Source organism: Macaca nemestrina, chromosome 5 (assembly GCF_043159975.1).
Source record: "Macaca nemestrina isolate mMacNem1 chromosome 5, mMacNem.hap1, whole genome shotgun sequence".
Taxonomy (NCBI): domain Eukaryota; kingdom Metazoa; phylum Chordata; class Mammalia; order Primates; family Cercopithecidae; genus Macaca; species Macaca nemestrina.
Genome location: NC_092129.1, coordinates 150,492,493 through 150,514,217, shown reverse-complemented (window position 1 = coordinate 150,514,217; position 21,725 = coordinate 150,492,493). Strand labels below are relative to the sequence as shown.

The window sequence follows — 21,725 nt, the reverse complement described above, 5'->3', positions numbered from 1 at the left end:
CCCACAGCTACTTACTTGTATTTCTATATTCTTCCTGCTTACCTTCCTTCTCCTAGCTACCTTCTTTGGAAAGTGCTCTTGAGAAGTTCATTAGTCATCTCCAAATACCAACTACAGTGTTCTTATTTTCCAGTCCTTATTTTCCTTGAAGTTTCAGCTATCCTTTAATCATTCATTTTTTCTCAAAACTCTAATCTTCCTTAATTATTGGAACATTCCACTATACAGGTTTTCCTTGTATCTTCCTATCCCTTAGTTAAATTTCTTCAATATGTTACATATAACAAACTCAGTCCTTGGACTTCTGCTTTTGTTAGTCCTGTACTTTCTCCTTTGAAGAACTCACTCTTATTGCTTGTACTCATCTAATTCCAGATATCTCTTGAATGACAAATGTTATTGCTTTTCCCCTTAAAACAACAATTTGTTATTCCCTCCCTGTTCCCCAAACTATTTCCTAGTTTGTTTGTTACCTAGTTTCAAAAGTTTGAAACTATTGGTTTTTTTTTTTTTTTTTTTTTTTTTTTACTTTTCCTTACTCCTATGCAGTCATCATGAAGTAGTGATTCTTTGAATTTTCTTCTATTTATTCTCTTTCCATTACTTACTCCAAGTACTTCTTAATTAGATTTACTACCTATGATGTTTCTTTTTTTAATCTTATTTTTCACAATCACAAGAGTATTTTTAAAATGATACAACCTTTTTCATTTCACTCTGTGTCTCAAACATTGAGGAATGCTTCCAGCTGCCTGAAGAGGAAAATATAAATTCCTGGCTTGTTTTTCTTTTCTTTTTTTTTTTTTTTTTGAGACGGAGTCTCGCTCTGCCGCCCAGGCTGGAGTGCAGTGGCCGGATCTCGGCTCACTGCAAGCTCCACCTCCCGGGTTCACGCCATTCTCCTGCCTCAGCCTCCCGAGTAGCTGGGACTACAGGCGCCCGCCACTGCGCCCGGCTAGTTTTTTGTATTTTTTAGTAGAGACGGGGTTTCACCGTGTTAGCCAGGATGGTCTTGATCTCCTGATCTCGTGATCCGCCCGTCTCAGCCTCCCAAAGTGCTGGGATTACAGGCTTGAGCCACCGCGCCCGGCCCCTGGCTTGTTTTTCAAATCCATTTATATCCTCCTTTTCAAACTGCCGTAACAGCAAAATTGCCTACTGCACCTGGAGCATGGCATGACAGCCTTTAACCCTTTGCCTTTCTTTTACTTGTAATTCACTCAGCATATCAACATCTTATCCATCTGCTGTGACATATCATATACCACTACTCCCTTCCCCATGAAGTTATCACCTCTACTTTCTCATCCCACGATGGATTATGCTGTCCATCTAAACTATTTTTTGTAACTTAGATTTTACTTAAAAAATTGCCATGTATACATATATCACTATATATATTGTAAGCTACTTGATTGCAGGAGCTCTGACTTGTGTTTTTCTGTACACCCCTTATTGCTAGACCAGCGCCTTGCAAACATTAGGCCTGCCATGAGGAGTTACTGGTTGACTGGTTGGAGAGGCTATCATAGACATACTTGTCAAAGGATATTACTATATATTTCTTTAATTAAAATGTTTTACTTCAGAAAGTATCCAGTCTTTCTTGACGGAATCATATACCTATTAACTTATAAAACAAATATTTGGAAACTGAGGCTTGTGACTAAGAGATTAAAAAGGGTGACACTTCTGAAGAGCAGAATCTGGGATATGAAGATGAAAGGGATTTTATAATTATAATCTGTTTAGGCAATGGCTGGGATATGTTTTGTATCTGGAGGATGGGAATCATAATAATCACTTGTCTTATGGGCCTTTAAAAAACATATCCTTACTCTTCCGCTTTTTTGTTGTACTTCTTTCCTTTACTTGCCTTCGCCCTTTTTGAGGCTTTTGGTTTTTCACCACTGATTTCTGATTCTCGCTTTCCTTTAACTTTGTCCTTTCCTTTGTCACCTTTTGTGTTTTTATCACCTTTTTCTTCTTTACCTGGATCTTTCTCTGCATCTCTCTCCTTTTCTTTATCATTATTTCCTTTATCCTCAGAACTCTCCTTCTTTTCTTGGGCTTCCTGTCCTTTTAGTATGCCTGACTCACTCTTCTTTAGTTGGGATTCCGGTGTTTCTGGTACGCTCACTTCAGTGTTCTTTACTTGGGATTCTGGTCCTTTCAGTACACCTGCCTCACTCTTCTTTTCTTGGACCTCCTGTTCCTTTGGCACATCTGCCTCACTGTTCTCTATTTGGCCTTCTTGTCCTTTTGGTACCTTCAACTCACTCTTCTCTACCTGGGCTTCCTGTCCTTTCAGTACAACTGACTCACTCTTCTTTACCTGGGCTTCTTGTCCCTTTGGGACACCCGACTCACTCTTCTTTACTTGGGATTCCTGTCTTCTTGGCACACCCATCTCATTCTTCTCTACCTGCGCTCCCTGTCCTTTCAGTACAACTAACCCACTCTTCTCTACCTGGGCTTCCTGTCCTTTCAGTACAACCAACCCACTCTTCGTTACCTGGGCTTCTTGTCCTTTTGGTACACTCGACTCATTCTTTACTTGAGATTCCTGTCTTCTTGGCACGCCCATCTCACTCTTCTCTACCTGGGCTTCTTGTCCTTTCAGTACAACCAACTCACTCTTCTCTACCTGGGCTTCCTGTCCTTTCAGTACAACCAACCCACCCTTAGTTACCTGGGCTTCTTGTCCTTTTGGTACACCTGACTCACTCTTCTTTACTTGGGACTCCTGTCCTCTTGGAACACCTGACAGACTCTTCTTTATTTGGGCTCCCTGTCCTTTTGGTACACTCATCTCACTGATTTTTAGTTGGGTTTCCTGTCTTTTTGGTATTCTAGCGTCACTGTCTATCTTGATCTCCATTCCTATCTTGTCTTTCTCTAAATCAGTGCCTTTTCCTTCTCTTTCTGGCTCCTTTATGTGTGTTGATTTCAAGGATTCAACAGAATTTGTAAATATGATGTCATTCTTTAGTGCTTCCTTGTTTTCTTCTCGGCTATTCTGAGACCTTGCAGTGCCTCCACTTTTTAGAATCTGGATTTTGGAACAAGATTTTTTTGCAAGTTCTTCATCCATGTAACCTGTTAATATAACTGAGCATACAACAAAAGGGCATGATTTAGATAGCAAGTATTTTCTCTTTATTTCTATTTTTTCCCCCTTGATACTGGTTCCTTTTTTTGTCTTAAAACTGACAAACTGAAATTTTTCTGAATCTCAAGTTATCTAAAATGATGGCTCTCTATACATAAAATAATAAAAGTATCTATACAATTCTGGATTCTTTTCTTTTCTTTTTTTTTTTTTTTGAGACGGAGTCTTGCTCCATTGCCCAGGCGGGAGTGCAGTGGCGCATCTGCGCTCACTGCAAGCTCCTCCTCCCAGGTTCACACCATTCTCCTGCCTCAGCCTCCTGAGTAGCTGGGACTACAGGCGCCCGCCACCAAGCCCGGCTAATTTTTTTTTTTTTTCTATTTTTAGTAGAGACGGGGTTTCACCATGTTTGCCAGGATGGTCTCGATCTCCTGACCTCGTGATCTGCCCACCTCGGCCTCCCAAAGTGCTGGGATTACAGGCGTGAGCCACTGTGCCCAGCCAAATTCTGGACTATTTTCAATAATTTGGAAGACTAATGAGAGAAAAGGAAATGTATTGTAAATGAACTGACATTTGTTCAGTGGATTATGGCTAATGAATGCTTAGTGGCTAACAGAGGATGTATTCTGAAAAGAAATAGAATTTATTTTAAGGAAAAATTGTGGGAAGAAGCAATAATTATATTTCTCAAGATAGAAAAAGGAAACTCAAATATGCTTTCCATATTGAATAAAAGCATATCTTATTATGCAGTACTAGCTGATAATTACTAAGTGCTTATCACACACCAAGTACTCACTGTTCTAAGCACTTTATGTATTAAATCATTTGATACTCACAACAACCAGGTAGGGTATTATTAACTTCATTTTACAGATGAAGAAACTGAGGCACAGAATGCTTAAAGGAATGTGAATAAGGTTATGTAATCAGTAGGTAGTGGAGCTGGGATTTGAACCTGAGTGGTCAGACTCCAGAGTTTGGTTTTGATCATTACCATAGACTGCTTCTTGCAATATCTGCAAACTCTGCAAAAATTTCAGGTCCTTTGATCGTGTTCGGGTAAATTAGCTGTTATGTCTCAATTCCTGTGTGATTTAACAAACTTGAATTTATTAGCTTCTGCTAGGTATTTTTTATTTGCTTTTTTTTTTTTTTTTTTTTTTTTAAGTAATATGGTTCCTTAAATTAGGTAAAAGAAATATCTGAGCCACCAAGGAGTTGTGTGAGTTCTTGCCATGGAACAGAGGCATGTCTTGCTTTGAGGAAATCTAATATTTAATATTTAGTATGGTAGAAATAATACTTATTATAAAAGCTGAATCAGAAGACTTAGGCTGGGAGCGGTGGCTCACACCTGTAATCCCAGTACCTCGGAAGGCCGAAGTGGGTGGATCACTTGAGGTCAGGAGTTGGAGACCAGCCAGGCCAACATGGTGAAACCCTATCTCTACTAAAAATACAAAAATTAGCCAGGCATGGTGGCGCACACCTGTAACCCCAGCTACTCGGGAGGCTGAGGCAGGAGAATCACTTGAACCCAGAAGGCACAGATTGCAGTGAGCTGGGATCGCACCACTGCACTCCAGTCTGGGTGACAGAGCGAGACTCCATCTCAAAAAAAAAAAAAAAAAAAAGAAAAGAAGAAGACCTAGGTTTACTATTTCTGCTATCTGGGTTTAATGGGTTTATTAAGGTAAATCGGTTAATCCTCAAAGACTCACTGTTTTTATATTTAGTTTGATCTGCTCACTTTGTAGAGTTTTTAAATATTATAGACAAATGTTAAAGGAACATAGCCTTTGGAGACAGACTGGTTCAAATCCTGCCTCCCACACCTGCCTAGCTGGGTGACCTTTGGCAAACTTTACTTTCTGTCTGTAAAATGGGGGCAATAGTAGTAGCTACCTCAAAGAGGTGTTATGAGATTAAATAATGTTATCTAAATAAAAGCACTCAGTACAGTGCATGGGACATAATAAGCAGTCAATAAATATTGGCCATTACTACTTCCCAATGAGATAGTACAGGAAAAAACTCTCTAATTCAATCAAGACAAGGCATTCTTAGTTTCCAACAAATAATTTACATGAGTGGTTGATTGTATTACAGGAACATTTCTTTTTTTTCTTTCTTTTTTTGTTTTGAGACGGAGTTTCACCCTTATTGCCCACACTGGAGTGCAATGGCACGATCTTGGCTCACTGCAACCTCCGCCTCCCGAATTCAAGCGATTCTTCTGCCTCAGCCTCCCCAGTAGCTGGGATTACAGGCATGCACCACCACACCCGGCTAATTTTGTATTTTTAGTAGAGATGGGGTTTCTCCATGTTGGTCAGGCTGGTCTTGAACTCCTGACCTCAGGTGATCCACCTGCCTTGGCCTCCCAAAGTGCTGGGATTACAGGCGTGACCCACCACCCCCGGCCAATTACAGGAAAATTTTCTTGCTTAAAAATGAATTATGGGACTTTTTTGTTTTTTACATTTAGGGTTTGACATTTGAAAAATTGGCATACACATAACTTCAGAATTTTATCAATTATAAAAATGAGGCACACCTGTATTAGGTAAGAAACTATAAATCAAAAGGGTTGTTGTAGTTCAGTGTTTTATTATTTTCAGCTGTTGACATCTAAATAAAAATAACATTAGGAAAATTGCTGTAATGTTTTCTGAACCTTTTTGTATATTTCCCCCCTTAACAGTTCTTCATTAAAATATGGTACTGACATTTTATTCTAGACAATCAATTTTCAATTTCTTAATGAAAATCAGTGGTAATATATTTCAAGCATTGCTAAATTGAGAAAAATAGTTCAGAATATTTTGATCTTCGACAGTGCTACCAGTGGACACTGTTTTGTTTTGTTTAGGGGTATGGTGGTGTGGAATGGTAAGATCATGCTTTTCCATGGAAGCTTCTAACCTTAAGAATTTCATGGAATGTAATCCTCACATAAGCTGATTTTTCTTAAGTTATGAATATTTTTAGTTTTACTATCTCTTGGGGGTGATTATTTGCTATTGTGTGTAATACTTCATGACTCATTTTAACCTAAATTTACCTTCTAAATTATATAGGTTTTGTAAACCAAAGTTAAGTATTATAGGATTTCCTGAAGCACCCAGTGTTTATTCTAGCTTCACCTTTCCTAATTTCACAGAATTAAAAAAAAATTGTTCTTTCTCCCACTACACTGAAAAATATCTCTAGTTACTTCTAATAGAATCTTCATACCCTTATTTTAATATATTTGCTGTCATCTTTTAAATCTTGGATTTAATTAACATAGATTAGATTTACAGGATTTATTTTTGAGGAATCCAGCTATCCCATAAAGTGAGGTTCACTTTTATTTCAAGTTTGCATTGCAAAAGTAAGCCACAAATCATTATTCCACCACATTCTAAGTTCTTTTCTTCCTTCTCCCAGATTTCAAGATAGTTTATACATGTTTTCCTTCTCTTGGACCTCATAATCATCCTACACTTACAGTGTAAATCTTCATGATATAAAGACTTGGAAGCCCTGGCTGCAAGTACATTTATTGCAGGCAGTAGCCCATACTACAAAATTTTAATACAATCAAAAGATTTAAGCAAGACTTTGGGGATCATCATAATACATTCAAGCTGATTAAAAAGTAATTATTACAATTTTTAAATTGGATTAATTTTTGTTAAAGCTAAAAGATATCATGAAATAGCTATCACATTAACAATTCTATCTAAATGATACTTAATGTAGAAAATAGAATGTGGGCTTTATTAGGAAACTGATCTTAGGTTTTTAATCCAGTGGTTGGCAGGGAGAGCATAATTGGATCTAGACCGTAAAAGATCTCTTCAGTATCAGAGGGATGAATCATTATAGTTCTCAGGCTATGAATTACATTTTAAAATATCATATACTTATTAGTTGAATGAGGAAGTGAGAAATAAGAGACTCAGTTTGCTGGGATGATGATGTTTGTTGGTTTAATCTGTCTTAAACCTTTCTTTGAACACTGAATTAAACCTTAACCTCTTTTTTTCTAAAAATATCAATTGGGGCCAGATGCAGTGGCTCACGCCTGTAATCCCAGCACTTTGGGAGGCTGAAATGGGAGGATCACTTGAGGCCGGGAGTTCGAGGCCAGCCTGGGCAACATAGTGAGACCCCCATCTCTATTTTTTAAAAGAAATAGAAAAAAAAAATCAATTGGGAAGCATGTGTTTGAAAGATTATATCAATAAGAATATATCTTTTACAAAAAATTTTTAAAAAAGATTAAATGGATTTTTCTCTGGCAAATTAAAAAATTAGTATTCATTAAAAATTTATTACCTCTGGGAAGAGACTTGGCCTGTGATCCCTTCTCAGAGCCCTTGTATTAGTCAGGGTTCTTCTGAGTCAAGTTGACATATAACATCAATCGTCAGAGCCCACCTTTTCCTTTTTTTTTTTTCTTTTTTTTGGTAAGAGAAACTCACAAGATCATAGTCCTATCACTTTTTCTATGTGCGGAGAGCATTTGAGGGATGTTGACACATTATGATTATTCTGAATGCCTACTGTTTCTTGTACCATGAGTCAAAAGAAATTAATTTCCCTGGCTGGGCACGGTGGCTTGCGCCTGTAATCCCAGCACTTTGGGAGGCCAAGGCAGGTGGATCACCTGAGGTCAGGAGTTCGAGACCAGCCTGACCAACACGGTGAAACCCTGTCTCTATTAAAAATACAAAATTAGCCAGGCATAGTGGCACACGCCTGTAACCCCAGCTACTTGGGAGACTGAGGCAGTGGAATCACTTGAACCCATGAGGTGGAGGTTGCAGTGAGCCAAGATCGCGCCATTGCACTCCAGCCTGGGCGACAAGAATGAAATTTGTAAAAAAAAAAAAAAAAAAAGACATTAATTGCCCCTTTCAACTTCATCTCTCTGCCTTCCTCTCCCTCCAAACCCACTCTCTTTCTAGTGTGAACTGAGAAAGAAGAATGAGGCTTAAATATGATTAAATATAAGGACGTATTTTGTGTTCGTGTCAGTGTTTGGAATGTTTGAAATGCTTGAAACGTGTCTCACTAGGTTTAAGTCTTATTTGCTTCTTTTGATCATATATTTACAGAATTAAAAGTTGTTATTCTGCTTTGTTTTGTATGGTTTCCTTGCTTGAAGAGCTGAGCCATATATTAAATAATCCCAATAGAGAGAAATCTGAATCCAGAAAACAGTTAAAAAAGTCAAACATTGATTTAAATGTGGTCTTCTATTTTTAAAAGGATCCTTTTGTATACATTTAATTATCCAGCTTTTCTGTAGATGTATATTTGTATTTACAAACATTCCATCAAGTTTCATGACTAATCACAAAAAATGCATTTATGATTCAGTGTAGGAGGCAATGTGTTAGTATGGGAAGGGTGTGTATTTTGGAGATAGGACATCCTGGGTTTAAATCCTGACACCAATGTTTACCAAGTCTTTAACCTTGGGTAAATATCTGAGTTAGTTTCCTAATCTGTAAAATGGGGAATAATAATAGCTACCAGGCAGGGATATGGTAAGAATAAGAGATGCTACTTTTGTAAGTGCCTAGCACAGTGTACAATACATAGTCAATACTCAATACCTACTGTCTTTCAAAGGTAAAGTTATTTAGAAGGCAACAGAAAGTAGATGGGATTTTGTTTTTAACTAGTTTTTTTTCCCCTATTAATATGATTCAGAGGGACTTCACCTATAACTAAAAAAGAGTTCAAAATTCCCAGCAAAGAACTAATGGAATTCAGAAACCAATCTTCCTTTCATTATGTTTTGCTGAGAATCAGGGAGGAGATTCTTTTTCAGAGCCTAGAAGATGGCCAGAGATTGTGGCACCCTTTCATATGAACTTCATCTCTTCTACAGCAATCTCTTAAAAAGTAGTTCTTTAAAAACTTGGGGCCTGGCAGTTGTTCACACCTGCAATCCCAGCACTTTGGGAGGCCGAGGCAGGAGGATCACTTGAGCCCAGGAGTTCAAGATCAACCTGGGCAACATAGAGAGATCCTGTCTCAAAAAGAAAGGGGGGGAGAAAAACCTTGGAAGTTTCTGGAAGATAGGAACATTCAAATTAGCCTTAGAAGCACAGGTCTCTATTTTGGGAGTAGAAACAGACAGGTCACAAAAGAATTATAATAAGCAATGTAAAATATCAGAGTTGAGAAGAGATATGGAACTTACCCACAGGAGTCAGTGCTAAAAACAAAACACAAAAGAAAGATCAGTGGGGATTTTCTAACTCAAGAAGAACCCACCTTCCAATAGTATCCTTCCTAGGTGAATTTAGAAACAGGACTTGGAGGGAGCATAAAACTCTCTGTTTCATCCTCAGGAGTGTTGCTGGCCAATGCTCCACATCCCGCTCCACACAGAGGATTGTCTTTAGGATGCCATTTAGTTAATACAGGGATTTGAAATCTTGGGTAGGTAATATCAATTCTACTGAAATTCAAACTATTGCATTTCCTTCCTTTCTTTGTTCTTTCATAAGTCTTTCACATGTCTTCTGCAAAACAGTTTTTTGCTCACTGTTCTGGTCAGTTTGAAAAATGTGTATTGTTGGTCAATTACCAAACTCACCTCTCATCCTGACACATACTCTTTTTGTCAACCTTAGAGGATTTTCTTTTTTATTAAAAATTATTAGTTGCCAGATTATAGCACAGAGGAACTAGGCTCTGTTGTGATAGATTAGCTGGGAATATATGCTACCAAAAATCTTTGGTAGTAAATAAGTAGAATCAAACACAAGGCCATTATACTTTGTTACAAAAGGAAAATAGATAAGAAGAATTAAAACTGAAATATGAGGAAATCACTTATTGAAGAAATTTTGACTGCTCTAAGGTAGAACATTTGGGAAAAAGAATGTAAAGGTCCTAGGCACAGAAATGGGTAAGGTAAGGAAATGATCCAAACTTACTGATTTTTCCAGAACTGTCCACTGAAAGAGACAAAGGCAAACACATCAGTAGGTACTGGGCTTTCTTGTCTTCCCAGTCCCTAAGCTTCTGCATTGAGTGGGATCATCTGCGTCATTAACAACTAAATTTCATTTATTTAAATGTGAAAAAACTTCATTTCCCCTCCCCCTTCTTTTTGCCCAGTGTAGTTTACAAAGACCTTGTGATAAGCTACTTTAAATCACGTTTACTTATCATTGACCATTAGCAATTTTGTCTAGAATGTCAAGATTACAATTTATAAAATATAGGACACATAATGGTCTTGCTTAGAAGATGTGTGCTAACATTATTTTTTGACATTGTTTGATATGAGTTTTTTTTTTAAATATATTTTTTGAGACAGGGTCTCAGTCTTCTTTTTTTTTTTTTTTTTTTTGAGACAGAGTCTTGCTCTGTCGCCCAGGCTGGAGTGCAGTGGCGCGATCTCGGCTCACTGCAAGCTCCGCCTCCCGGGTTCACGCCATTCTCCCGCCTCAGCCTCCGAGTAGCTGGGACTACAGGCGCCCGCCACCATGCCCGGCTAGTTTTTTGTATTTTTAGTAGAGACGGGGTTTCACAATGTTAGCCAGGATGGTCTCGATCTCCTGACCTCGTGATCCACCCGCCTCAGCCTCCCAAAGTGCTGGGATTACAGGCTTGAGCCACCGCGCCCGGCCAGGGTCTCAAGTCTTCTAGGCTGCAGTGCAGTGGCACGAACATGGCTCACTGCAGCTTCCACTTCCGGGGCTCAAGCGATCCTCCAGTTTCAGCCTCCTGAGTAGCTGGGACTACAGGTGCATGCTACCACACCCAGCTAATTTTTAAATATTTTTTTTGTAGAGACAGAGTTTTACCATGTTGCCCAGGCTGGTCTGGAACCCTGCGCTCAAGTGATCCACCTGCCTTGGCTTCCCAAAGTACTGGGATTACAGGTGTAAGCCACCATGCCTGGCCTGGTGTGAAATATTTAAGGTAAAGTTGTTACCAAGTACTGAAATATAGGTATATCTTTTTTGTTGATGTTACTTGATAAACCTACATAGAAAGCACAAAATAGCCTGGCACAGTGGCTCATGCCTGTAATCCCAGCACTTTGGAAGGCTGTGAGGCAAGCGGATGGCTTGAGCCTAGGAGTTCAAGACCAGCCTGGGCAACATAGTGAGACCCCCATCTCTGCAAAAAAATAGAAAATAATTAGCTGGGTGTGGTGGCATGTGCCTGTAGTCCCAGCTGCTCAGAGAGCTGAGGTGGGAGGATTGCTTAGGAAGTCAAGGCTGCAGTGGGCCATGATCACACCAGGGCACTCTAGCCTGGGTGAGTGAAACTCTGTCTTTAAAAAACAAAAGCACAAAATAATAAGAAAGCATGAAATTGTAAGAAGCATAATACCAGGATTGTTTACCAGAGATAAATATGTGGAGTTAGGGTATTTAAACCATAGAGTGGGAGTTGGCAAAATACAGCCCATGGAATAAATCTAGTATGTTGGCTATTTTTGCATGTCCTGTGAGGTAAGAATGGATTTTACATATTTAAATAGCTGAAATAATAATAATAATAATATTTTGTGGCACATGAAAATTGTATGAAATTCAAATTTCAATGTCTAAAATAGTATTTTATTGGGACATATCCATGCTCATTCTTTTATATATTGTCTATGACTGTTTTTGTGCTACAACAGCAGAGTTGAGTAGTTGTGACAGAGACTTTATGGCTTATGAAATTTAAAATATTTGGCTGGGCATGGTGGCTTATGCCTGTAATCCCAGCACTTTAAGAGGCTAAGGCAGGAGGATTGTTTGAGTCCAGGACTTTGAGACCAGCCTAGGCAACACAGCAAGACTCAGTTTCTACAAAAAATAAAAAAAAGTTAGCCAAGCATGGTGGCACACATCTGTAGTCCCAGATACTCAGAAGGCTGAGGCAGGAGAATTGCTTGAGCCCAGGAGAGGAGGTTGTAGTGAGCTATGATCACACCACTGCACTCCAGGGTAGGTGACAGAGCAAGACCCTGTCTCAAAACAAAACCAAAAACAACAAACAAACCAAAAAACCACAAAAACCCAACAAACAAAAACAAACACAAAACATTAAAAATATTTGTAGAAAAGATTTGCTCACCCCAGCCCTACAAGAAACTAATGTATTAAAAATACATCAGAAACTTACTAGTGTGAACTTGAGGTATTCCTGAAAATCAAAACAAGAAAATAGGTTAATGGTAGCATTTTTGAACAGAAATACAGTTCTTTCCCACTCCCAATTCCCTAGTTCTTTTTTCTAGAGTACCATAACAACTTCTAGCAGAATACAATGAAATATGATGAGACAACAGATCCCTTAGTGTGTTATAAGAAGATGACACTTTTTACCACATTTATGACTCTCACTGTGGTCCAACTTATTGTTGTCTCTCTAATTGAGCTCTTTGCTTTCACCCTTGCCTCCCAGTCAATTCCTATAAGGTCAGCAAGACTCCGGCTTAATCCACCAATGGTTCCCCATCTTGATTTAACAAAAGTCAAAATCACAACACTGGCTTTCAAAGGTGGCCCTGGAAGATCTGTCCCTCCAAATCTCTCTTATAGCTTCTTTTATGTCACTTTTCATTCTGTTCCAGCTATATGGTACTTGCTTTCTTGCTTTTCCTCAAATAGTCTGGAAATGTTCCTACCCTAGGGTGGTTTACTTGTTGTCTTCTCTGATTGAAATAGTCCCCCCTCAGATATTGCCTGGCTAATTCTCTCACCTATTTCATGTTCCATCCAGTAGTTCTAGCAATTGCTGAGAATGAGGCATTAAACTTTCCAACTGTAGTTGTGGGGTTTTCTGTTTCTCTTCAGTTCTAGTAGGTGTTTTTTTTTTTCCAGTGTGTTTTGAAGCACTGTTGTTTGGTGCATACATACGTAGAATTTCTATATCTTCCTGATGTATTGATATTTTTATCATGATATAATGTCCCTCTTTCATCCCTGGTAAGTTTCTTTGCATTCAGGTCCACTTTACCTGATATTAATGTAGCCACTTCTGCCATTTTTTTTTGAAAAAATTAATGTTTCATGGCATATATTTTTCATTTTTTTAAACTTTTATTGTTAAATTTGAAGTGACTTTCTTGTAGATAGGATATAGTTAGGTCATGTTTTTAATGTACTTTGGTAATCTTTAAAAAAAATTGGTGTATTTAGACCTACACAAAATAAATTCATGTGATTTGCCTGATTGTTATGAGAGGCAAGTCCCAATTCTTTCAAGGAAGGGAAGTCAAAAAAGGCTTAATCTCTGCAGCAGTAGTGGTCCAAGTTTAGATATAATAAACTTTATGGAGGAAAAGACGAAGATCAATCTTTCCTTTTTATCTTGAATTCTATTTTAGTGTTTTCTTTGTTTGCAGTCCGTCCCTTCTTTGACTCCCATTTGCTACATCTTCTCATTTTTATTATTTCTACCTTTTATCTTTTGGAGTTTTGTTTTGTGACCCTGTGACTTCAGATTGTGATATAAACTTCTTAGTGTATTTTTCCCGTGGTCTTCCCAGCATATTTTGCCAGCATTATTTCTTCTTGCTTCTCTTTTGCAACTTAACTCTCTAACCAGAAGAACAACTTGTTTTTGGTCCTTTCTATGTGGTTTCTTGTTTCTGTGGGCCTTTTATTTATTTAAAAGACAGAAAGACAGAAAGAAAGGAAGAAGAAAGAACAAGTGAACGAACGAACGAAAGAAAGAAAGACCCAAACTAAACCAAAATACAAACCAAAAACAAAAAAGTGTCAGTACAAATAAAGGAATCGAGATGCTACCAAAGACCAGAGGAAACTGAGAAAGGTAGGAACTTACTGGTTGCTATTGGACCATTTGCTAAAAATAAAATAAATTACTTTTAAAAAAATTATGTAGAGTTCCTATTGAAAATCCACTTGGAACACCAGAAAATAGACCTTTGGGAAACATTAAATCTTCTAGGAATATGCTATCTCTTATTAAGTCAATTTTAACTCCACTTTAATAACTTAAATATCCAGGCCATTTTGAATGGCCCGTATGATGGGTTATGTGAGTGAAGGCCACTTTTTCCTAATGAAATAAAATATTTTTTTAAACATTCTTAATCTAGGTCACATTCTTTCAGGAGACTGGTTAATAGTTAAAGGTTACTAATTTACGTTATCTCTTCATCGTCTTTTTTTTTTAATATATTTTCCTTTCACATATCTACCATTATACCAGCTCTCACTGTGTTTTTTTTTTTTTTTTTTACAGTACAGAAAGTTTATTTGTAATTATGTTTTAAAATGTTTGTAATGATAATTTTTCTGTATTTTTTCTTTCTGATAATCTCAAATTTAATCAGAATTTTAAAGCTGGCTTGGGAAATAACATATGTTAGAAGAAACCCTTCAGATATTTTAGGATACTGAAGAGCAGTAGAATTAAGAGAAAAGGAATTTATATGTTAGGCTTACATCTTGCTATGACTGAATGTTTATGTCCGCCTCAAATCTGTATGTTGAAGCCCTAATCTCTAATGTGATGGCATTTGAGGTGGCGCCTTTGGGAGGTAATTAGGTTATGAAGCTAGCGTCCTCATGATTGGGAGTAGCGCCCTTATAAGAAGAGACATGAGAGAGGTTGTATCTGACATGTGAAGACACAACAAGGCAGCTGTCTGTAGGCCAGGAAAACCTCCCTCACCAGGAACAAAATCAGCTAGCACTTCGATCTCAGAATTCCCGGCCTCTAGACAGTGAGAAATAAATGTTTGTTGTTTATCAGTTTATTGTATTCTGTTATAGCAGCCTGAACGGACTAAGACACACCCTTTGCTAAAATACCAACAAAAAATAATGTGATTTTCTTTGGACATGGAGACAAAGGTTCTTACTAGCACATTTCCCAGAGGTATTAGAATAGGGCAGAGCAAGGATATTATAACGACAAACAAGAAATCCTAAGAGCTTACATTTTCCGATCCTCTTCTATAGTCCTACATCTTTCATGGTGAATATCTTTAGAGTGCGAAAAATGTAGTTGAGTTTAGCACCTTTTCCTTTTCTTTTCAGTTTTTATGAGAATTTAAAACTCTTCAAGAGTTAGTAATACTTATTTTAAGTTTTGCCTCTTTTACTTTTTTTCCTATTTCAGTCTTAGTCTCAAAATATCTGTTCTATTCTTCACGGTTCATTATATTCTTCTTCTAGATTTCCATTACTAAGTTTACTTATTCCTTGCCTTACTGTGGCAGGGCAGGTCTCACTAACACAGGCCTCCATAACAACAGTTTCAGCACTGACTGAGGGGTTAAGTTAAATATTAAAAGCTGATAGAGCCAGGCTGGAATGTAACAAGCCCACCAAGAGTTGGCCTAGGCCTTTCCTGGGCCTTGAAGCATGATAAGATTACGAAGGAATTCTTAACAGGACCCGTTTAGGATTAAAACAAGTTTATTGGGGGGTCTGAAGAAAATCCCCAGGCCTCCACAAACAAGTTTATTGGGGGTCTGAAGGAACTCCATAAACCTCCATGATTTAGCAGGAGACAAGATAAGGGTAATCACCCCAGCACCTGGTTCCATTTAGATTGAGTAAATTCACTGAAGCTCCAGAGGAAGGTCTTCAGGACTCACTTCTTAGTCATAGATTAGAAGAAGTTAATCACTTATGTCTTTAGACGAATGCACACTTACACGTAGACATATAGCTCAGAAGGTATATCGGCTCTGGAAAACTTTGTAATTTTGAGTTGGTCTGGCAAAAATTTCTAGGCCTTCTCTCCGTACCCAGTTACATAAATAAAAACTGTCTTCTTTCCCAGTTCATCTGCATCTCGTTATTGGGCCATGAAGAAAAGCAGCCCGATTCTCCTACCTCAGCCTCCCAAGTAGCTGGGATTACAGGTGTGTGCCATCCAGCTAATTTTTGTATTTTTAGTAGAGACGGGATTTTGCCATGTTGGCCAGGCTGGTCTCAAACTCCTGACCTCAGGTGATCTGCCTGCCTCGGCCTCCCAAAGTGCTGGGATTACAGGCATGAGCTACGGCGCCTCGCCAGGTCATATGTTTTTTTAAAGATCTGTATTGTCAATAAAAACTGGAGGCAAATTGGAACTGAGAAACATTTTTTTCTTTTTTAAGTTGCAGTGCTTGCAAGCTAGTCCTGTCTTCCGAAGAACTGGCTCACTTAATCAGAGACATAGCAGGAGTTTAAGGGGCATAATCTATAAAGTTAGTTTGCTGATTATTCTCATTGGTGGAAAAATAATTCTCCATCATGATTATATATTGGCAAGGGTCACAACACATTTGTATGACAGTGAAACAGCAAAATAACTAACATGAACTCTTTTTTTGTTTAAGGGACCTTTACCCATTCCTGCATGTAGGCTGGGACAATTTTAGAACACTGAGATAAAATGCAGAAACAGCAATCATGTAATTTTTGAAACTAACTGTGCGACTAAGGGGGAATTATGTAAACATTAATTATGTTTTGCTAAAGATTTATGGGAGCATTGTGACCTGACTAAGGACAAAGACATTCCCAACCTCCTGTGACTCTTGCTGGCACTCAGATCTCTGTGTTCCTCAGTCATCTCTTGATTCTAACTCCTGCGCATAGTTTCCCTATATCCCGCCTCCCATAGAAACCCTCCAGCCAGCCTGAAAGACATTAGAAGGATCGTACTTTAGAATGCTGGTTCTCCATCTTCTCCGTTTGCTGACTTTCCAATTCAATCTGCTTTTCATCCCAACAACCCTTGTCTCTCATGTCTGGCTTTTCAGCCGCAAGTAGTCAAACCTGGGTTTGGTTACTTAGATTTATATGTATCAATATTGTAAAACTCAGCACTAAAATTGTTTCCATTAGGAAGCCAGCAATGTAAAGCATATGAACTTAAGCCTTTATTTTAGGTTCCAGTGCTAAATGGAGCTATTATTAAATTTAAGAACATATAAGGCTTGTTGTCTGTCCCTCCCTCCTCCTCTCCCTCCTTCTCTCTCTGCCTTCCTTCTGGTTTTCTTTCCTTCTTTTTTCACCTGCTGCCATCTTCAGTTTATCTCATGATACAAGGTTTTTCTGACTGTCATGAGTAGTGTCAAATGCTCAGGCAAAATGGATGATTTGGCTAGGCTAACAAAGTGTTCATTTTGTAGTATTTGCATTTTTTTAGTGCTTTTTCTTATGATTTTGAGGAAATTTTGCTGTCTCCCTACATTTCTATTTTGTTCCTTGTATTGTTAGTGCTTTTTCTTTTCTTTATTTAATTTTGTTTCAAAAAATCAAAATTGTTTTGTTGATTATTTTTAAATACTTTTAATTTCATTAATTTTTGCCTAATAAAAGTAGGACTTTTTATTATTGTTTCCTACTTTTGAGATTTTTCTCAATCATCTTGAGCTCATGTTTAGTTCATCTATCTTTATTAATGAATAGTTTCTATTAAAACCATTTACCCTAATAATTTCTCTCTAAATGATATTTTGGCTATATCCTAAGTGCTTTAAGTAATGATTTTATATTCACTTATTTCTCTATATTTGGTAATTTCTCTCACAATTTTGTTTGTAACCTGTGGATTACTTGGATGTATGCTTTTTTGTTTCTAAATATGTATATGTTAATATTTTTTGTTATTTATTTCTCTTTTGTTGCCTTGCGCTCAGAAAATGTGATTTCTGTTATGTTGAAGTGTACTTTGAAATTAGTTGAGGCTTGCTCTAGTTGATGGAATTGGTGGTCAAGTTAATAACTTTTCCATCTATGCTTGCTTGGTGGAATGTTCAGTGTACATTACTAGATAAAGCTTTCTAAAATGTCAAAGCCTCTCTAGCCTTACTAATTTTTGTCTGTTTTTTTATTTATTTTATGAGAGAAATGTTATTGAAATATCTTTCTTTAGTTACAGGTATCTTTGTTATTTTGTCAGTTTTTGTTTTATGTATTTAGAAAGCTATGCGATAAGCTCACAGCTTTCACTTATATTTTATCTGATATTTGCACAATTATATCAAGTTTTGTTTTGTTGTTAATTGCCTTTTTTTTTTTTTGAGACAGAATTTCGCTCTTGTCACTCAGGCTAGAGTGCAATGGTGCAATCTCAGCTCACCGCAACCTCTGCCTCCTAGGTTCAAGTGACTCTTCGGCTTCAGCCTCCCAAGTAGCTGGGATGACACGCATGTGCCACCACGCCTGGCTAATTTTGTATTTTTAGTAGAGAGGGGTTTCACCATGTTGGCCAGGCTGGTCTTGAACTTCTGACCTCAAGTGATCTACCTGCATTGGTCTCCCAAAGTGCTGGAATTACAGGTGTGAGCCACTGCACCCGGCCAATTGCCTGGTATGTTTTAAAATTCCTTCATTAAATTTTTCTGTGTGTCACCTTATTTTAGGTATATTTCTTAATAGAGTTTAGCTATTTTTCTTATTTTTTTTTTACAGGAAAATAAAATAATTAAAAAAGTTTAACTCTTTTAATTACATCTGAGAGTTTCTAGCTTTTAATCTGTGAGTTTAATCTACTATTGTATAATATTGTGTTAAGTGACATATTTAGACTTTTTTGACCCTCATTTAAAAAAAATTTGCTTTTTATTTGCTTTCTCTTTTTCTTTTTTCTTGCTTTCTTGTGGATTAATATAGTGTTCTTTCTTAGTTTTATTTTCCCTATGGGTTCAGAAGGTGTATGTCACATTTCTATTATATTAATAGTTGTCTTTTATTTTTGCCCTATTCAAATGTATATATTTAATAAGATGAAAAGTTAATCAGTACATCTGACCTTTTGTCAAATAATCTTAGTTCATAATCACTAGCCTTGTCTCTAAGGTTTTTTTTCTAATGCTTTAGGTCTACTCATTTTAAAGCACACTAATATATTTCTCCTTCACTCTCTACTTCCCCTTCTTTTCTTCCTGCATTTTTTTTTTTTTTTTTTCAGACAGAGTCTTGCTCCTAGACTGGAGTGCAGTGGCACGATCACGGCTCACTGCCGCTTTGACCTCCCAGGCTTGAGCAATCCTCCCACCTCAGCCTACTGAGTAGCTGGGACTACAGGCATGCACTCAGCTGATGTTTGTATTTTTTGTAGAGACAGGATTTCGCCATGGTGCCCAGCTTGGTCTCCAACTCCTGTGCTCAAGCAATCCACCTGCCTTGGCCTCCCAAAGTGCAGGGCTTGTAGGCGTGAGCCACTGTGCTCAGCCTCTTTCTGCTTCTTTTCCTTCTCCTTCTCTTCCTTCTCTTTTTCTTCTTTATAGTCAACATTTTAGATTTACTATCATGTTTTGTTGATTTGTTTTCTTACATATGTTTCTTGGTTCTAACTTCTTTTTGAGTTTTTACTCAAAAGTAAACTCCCTGAAGTATGTCCCTTTGATAATTCTTTCATTGGGGACCTGTGTTTAATGAGTTTCTATGCTCTTGAATATATGAAAATGACTTCATTTCATTCTCACTCATAAATGATAATTTGGCTGACTATTATCATATAGGTTTATAGTAATTTTCCTTCAGTTTTCTGATGATATTGTTGTGTTGTATTATTTTTAAAAAAATTTAATTTTTAATTTGTATGGGTACATAGTAGGTGCAAGTAGGTACATGAAATATTTTGGTACACTCATACAATGTGTAATAATTTGTAGTAATCACATCAGGGTTAATTGAATATCGCCTTAAGCATTTATCATTTCTTTGTGTTACAAACATTGCAATTATATTCTTTTAGTTGTTTTAAAATGTACAATAAATTTCTTTTGACTATAGTCACCCTGTTGTGCTATCAAATATTAGATCTTATCCATTCTCTAACTATTTTTGTACCTATTAACCATTCTCAATTTTCCTCTTTCCTGACTACCCTCCCCAGACTCTGGTAACTATCATTCTACTGTCTATCTCCATGAGTTCAGTGTTTTAATTTTTAGTTCCCACAGATGAGTATGGACATGTGAAGTTTGTCTTTCTATGCCTGGCTTATTTCACTTAACATAATGACCTTCATTTCCATCCAGGTTGTTGCAAACGATAGGGTCTCATTCTTATTTGGATCTCATTCTTATTCTGTTATATTCTGGCACATATTATTACTAATGAGGTGTCTAGTGTTAACATGATTTTTTGCAGGTGATCTGCTTCTCTGGTTGTCTTTATGATTTGCTTTTTAATGTCTGTTTGTCAGTTTATTACATTGAGTTTTGGCACATATAAGTGTGTGTGTGTGTGTGTGTGTGTGTGTATCTGTCTGTGTGTTTTACAGTTATCTAATTTCAGCTTTCAGTGGACCATTTTGATTTGAGGACTGATGTCTCTTGTCTTCTGGAATATTATTAATTATTATGTTTAAAAATATTACCTGACATTTATTCTTTTAATTCTCTCTTATCAAATTCCTATTACACTTGACTGTATTCTATTTACACCTCTTCTTTTTTCATATTTTTAATATCTTCTGTGTACTATTTTGAACTGAGATTTTCAATATCTTCCATGTACTATTTCGAACTGAGATTTCTTTAGTTCTGTTTTCCAGTTTACTTTTTAAAACTGTGATTAATAATATTTAAATATTATTTACATATAGTTATATTAGTATTTATATATTATCTAACAATTGTTTCAATTTTAATAGCTTTTTTATTTTCAAGATTTCAGCTTGGTTCTTTTTTAAATCTGCCTGTTCTTTCTTCAAGCTATCTCTCAAATACATATATATTTTATATATATATAATATATATACACATTTCTTTTTTTATCTTTTTAGAAAGGATAGTCTTTCTTTTATCCCCCAATAGGTAAGCCACAACCTATCAGAACTCCAGCCTTTCGTGGCCTTTTCATGCTATACTAGCTGCCATATGCCCTATCAGCTGCCTTACCGTTTAAAATTTTACTATCTCCTTCACCTCCTCCATTTAGGCATTTCTTCCCTCCTATGTTATCAAGGTTACTCAAGACATTCATTTTGCAAAATTCCTTATCAGTTCTTACTCCAAAAATTTATTGCTTAGCTGTTTTTGATACTGTTCATTCTTTCCATATTGAAATACTATCTTCTCTTGAGTGCCGTGAGACTCCCCCTCCTTTGCTGGTTCTCCTTCTATCTCCCTGCTCACAACTTCTCTATATGCTCAGTTAGATTTTTCTCTTATTCTAAACTTCTAAAACTGATTAATCCTTACCCCTTCATTTTCACATATACCTTTGGTTATCTAATTTAGTCCAATGGTCTTAAATGTTATCTATATGCTGATTACTGTCTAATTTATTTCCCACCCAATCTCTCCCTAAATCTTCAGACTCAAATGTTTAATTGCCTTTTAATATGGAGTATATGCTTGGATGGGGAACAGAATGTTTAGTGGGATTTTTCTTGTTACCCCCAAATTGACAAGTAGGATCACAAAGCTGAGGAAGAAGAGGCTATAACTTCCCATTCCCCTCCTCAGCAAACTGGGGTGAGACAAGCCCTCAGGAGGGATTGCAGCATTGCCAACTTCATAATTCAAAGGGAAAGGATTCCTGAGGCTGTGCACTGCAGAAGTGCTGCTCGCCGGCCTTGACAGATGATGGCCAAATTAGCTCTCCTATCTCAAGTGTCACCCTTTTTCCAAGCCAACGTAAGCAAACAACTGTAAAGG

General features: G+C 37.2%; 1 protein-coding gene across 1 annotated transcript in view; it reads right to left on the bottom strand.

The window, feature by feature from the left end:
* Positions 1-1,405: 1,405 nt before the first annotated feature.
* TSBP1 (testis expressed basic protein 1) overlaps positions 1,406-21,725 on the bottom strand; it is an 80,217-nt gene continuing 59,897 nt past the window's right edge. The window contains exons 20-23 of the mRNA XM_071097224.1: positions 12,260-12,280; positions 10,066-10,086; positions 9,324-9,338; positions 1,406-3,111 (exon numbers count right to left, since the gene is read on the bottom strand). Of these exons, the coding sequence (XP_070953325.1) occupies positions 1,835-3,111; positions 9,324-9,338; positions 10,066-10,086; positions 12,260-12,280 (1,334 nt within the window). The 3' untranslated portion in view covers positions 1,406-1,834. The remainder of the gene's footprint in view (positions 3,112-9,323; positions 9,339-10,065; positions 10,087-12,259; positions 12,281-21,725) is intronic.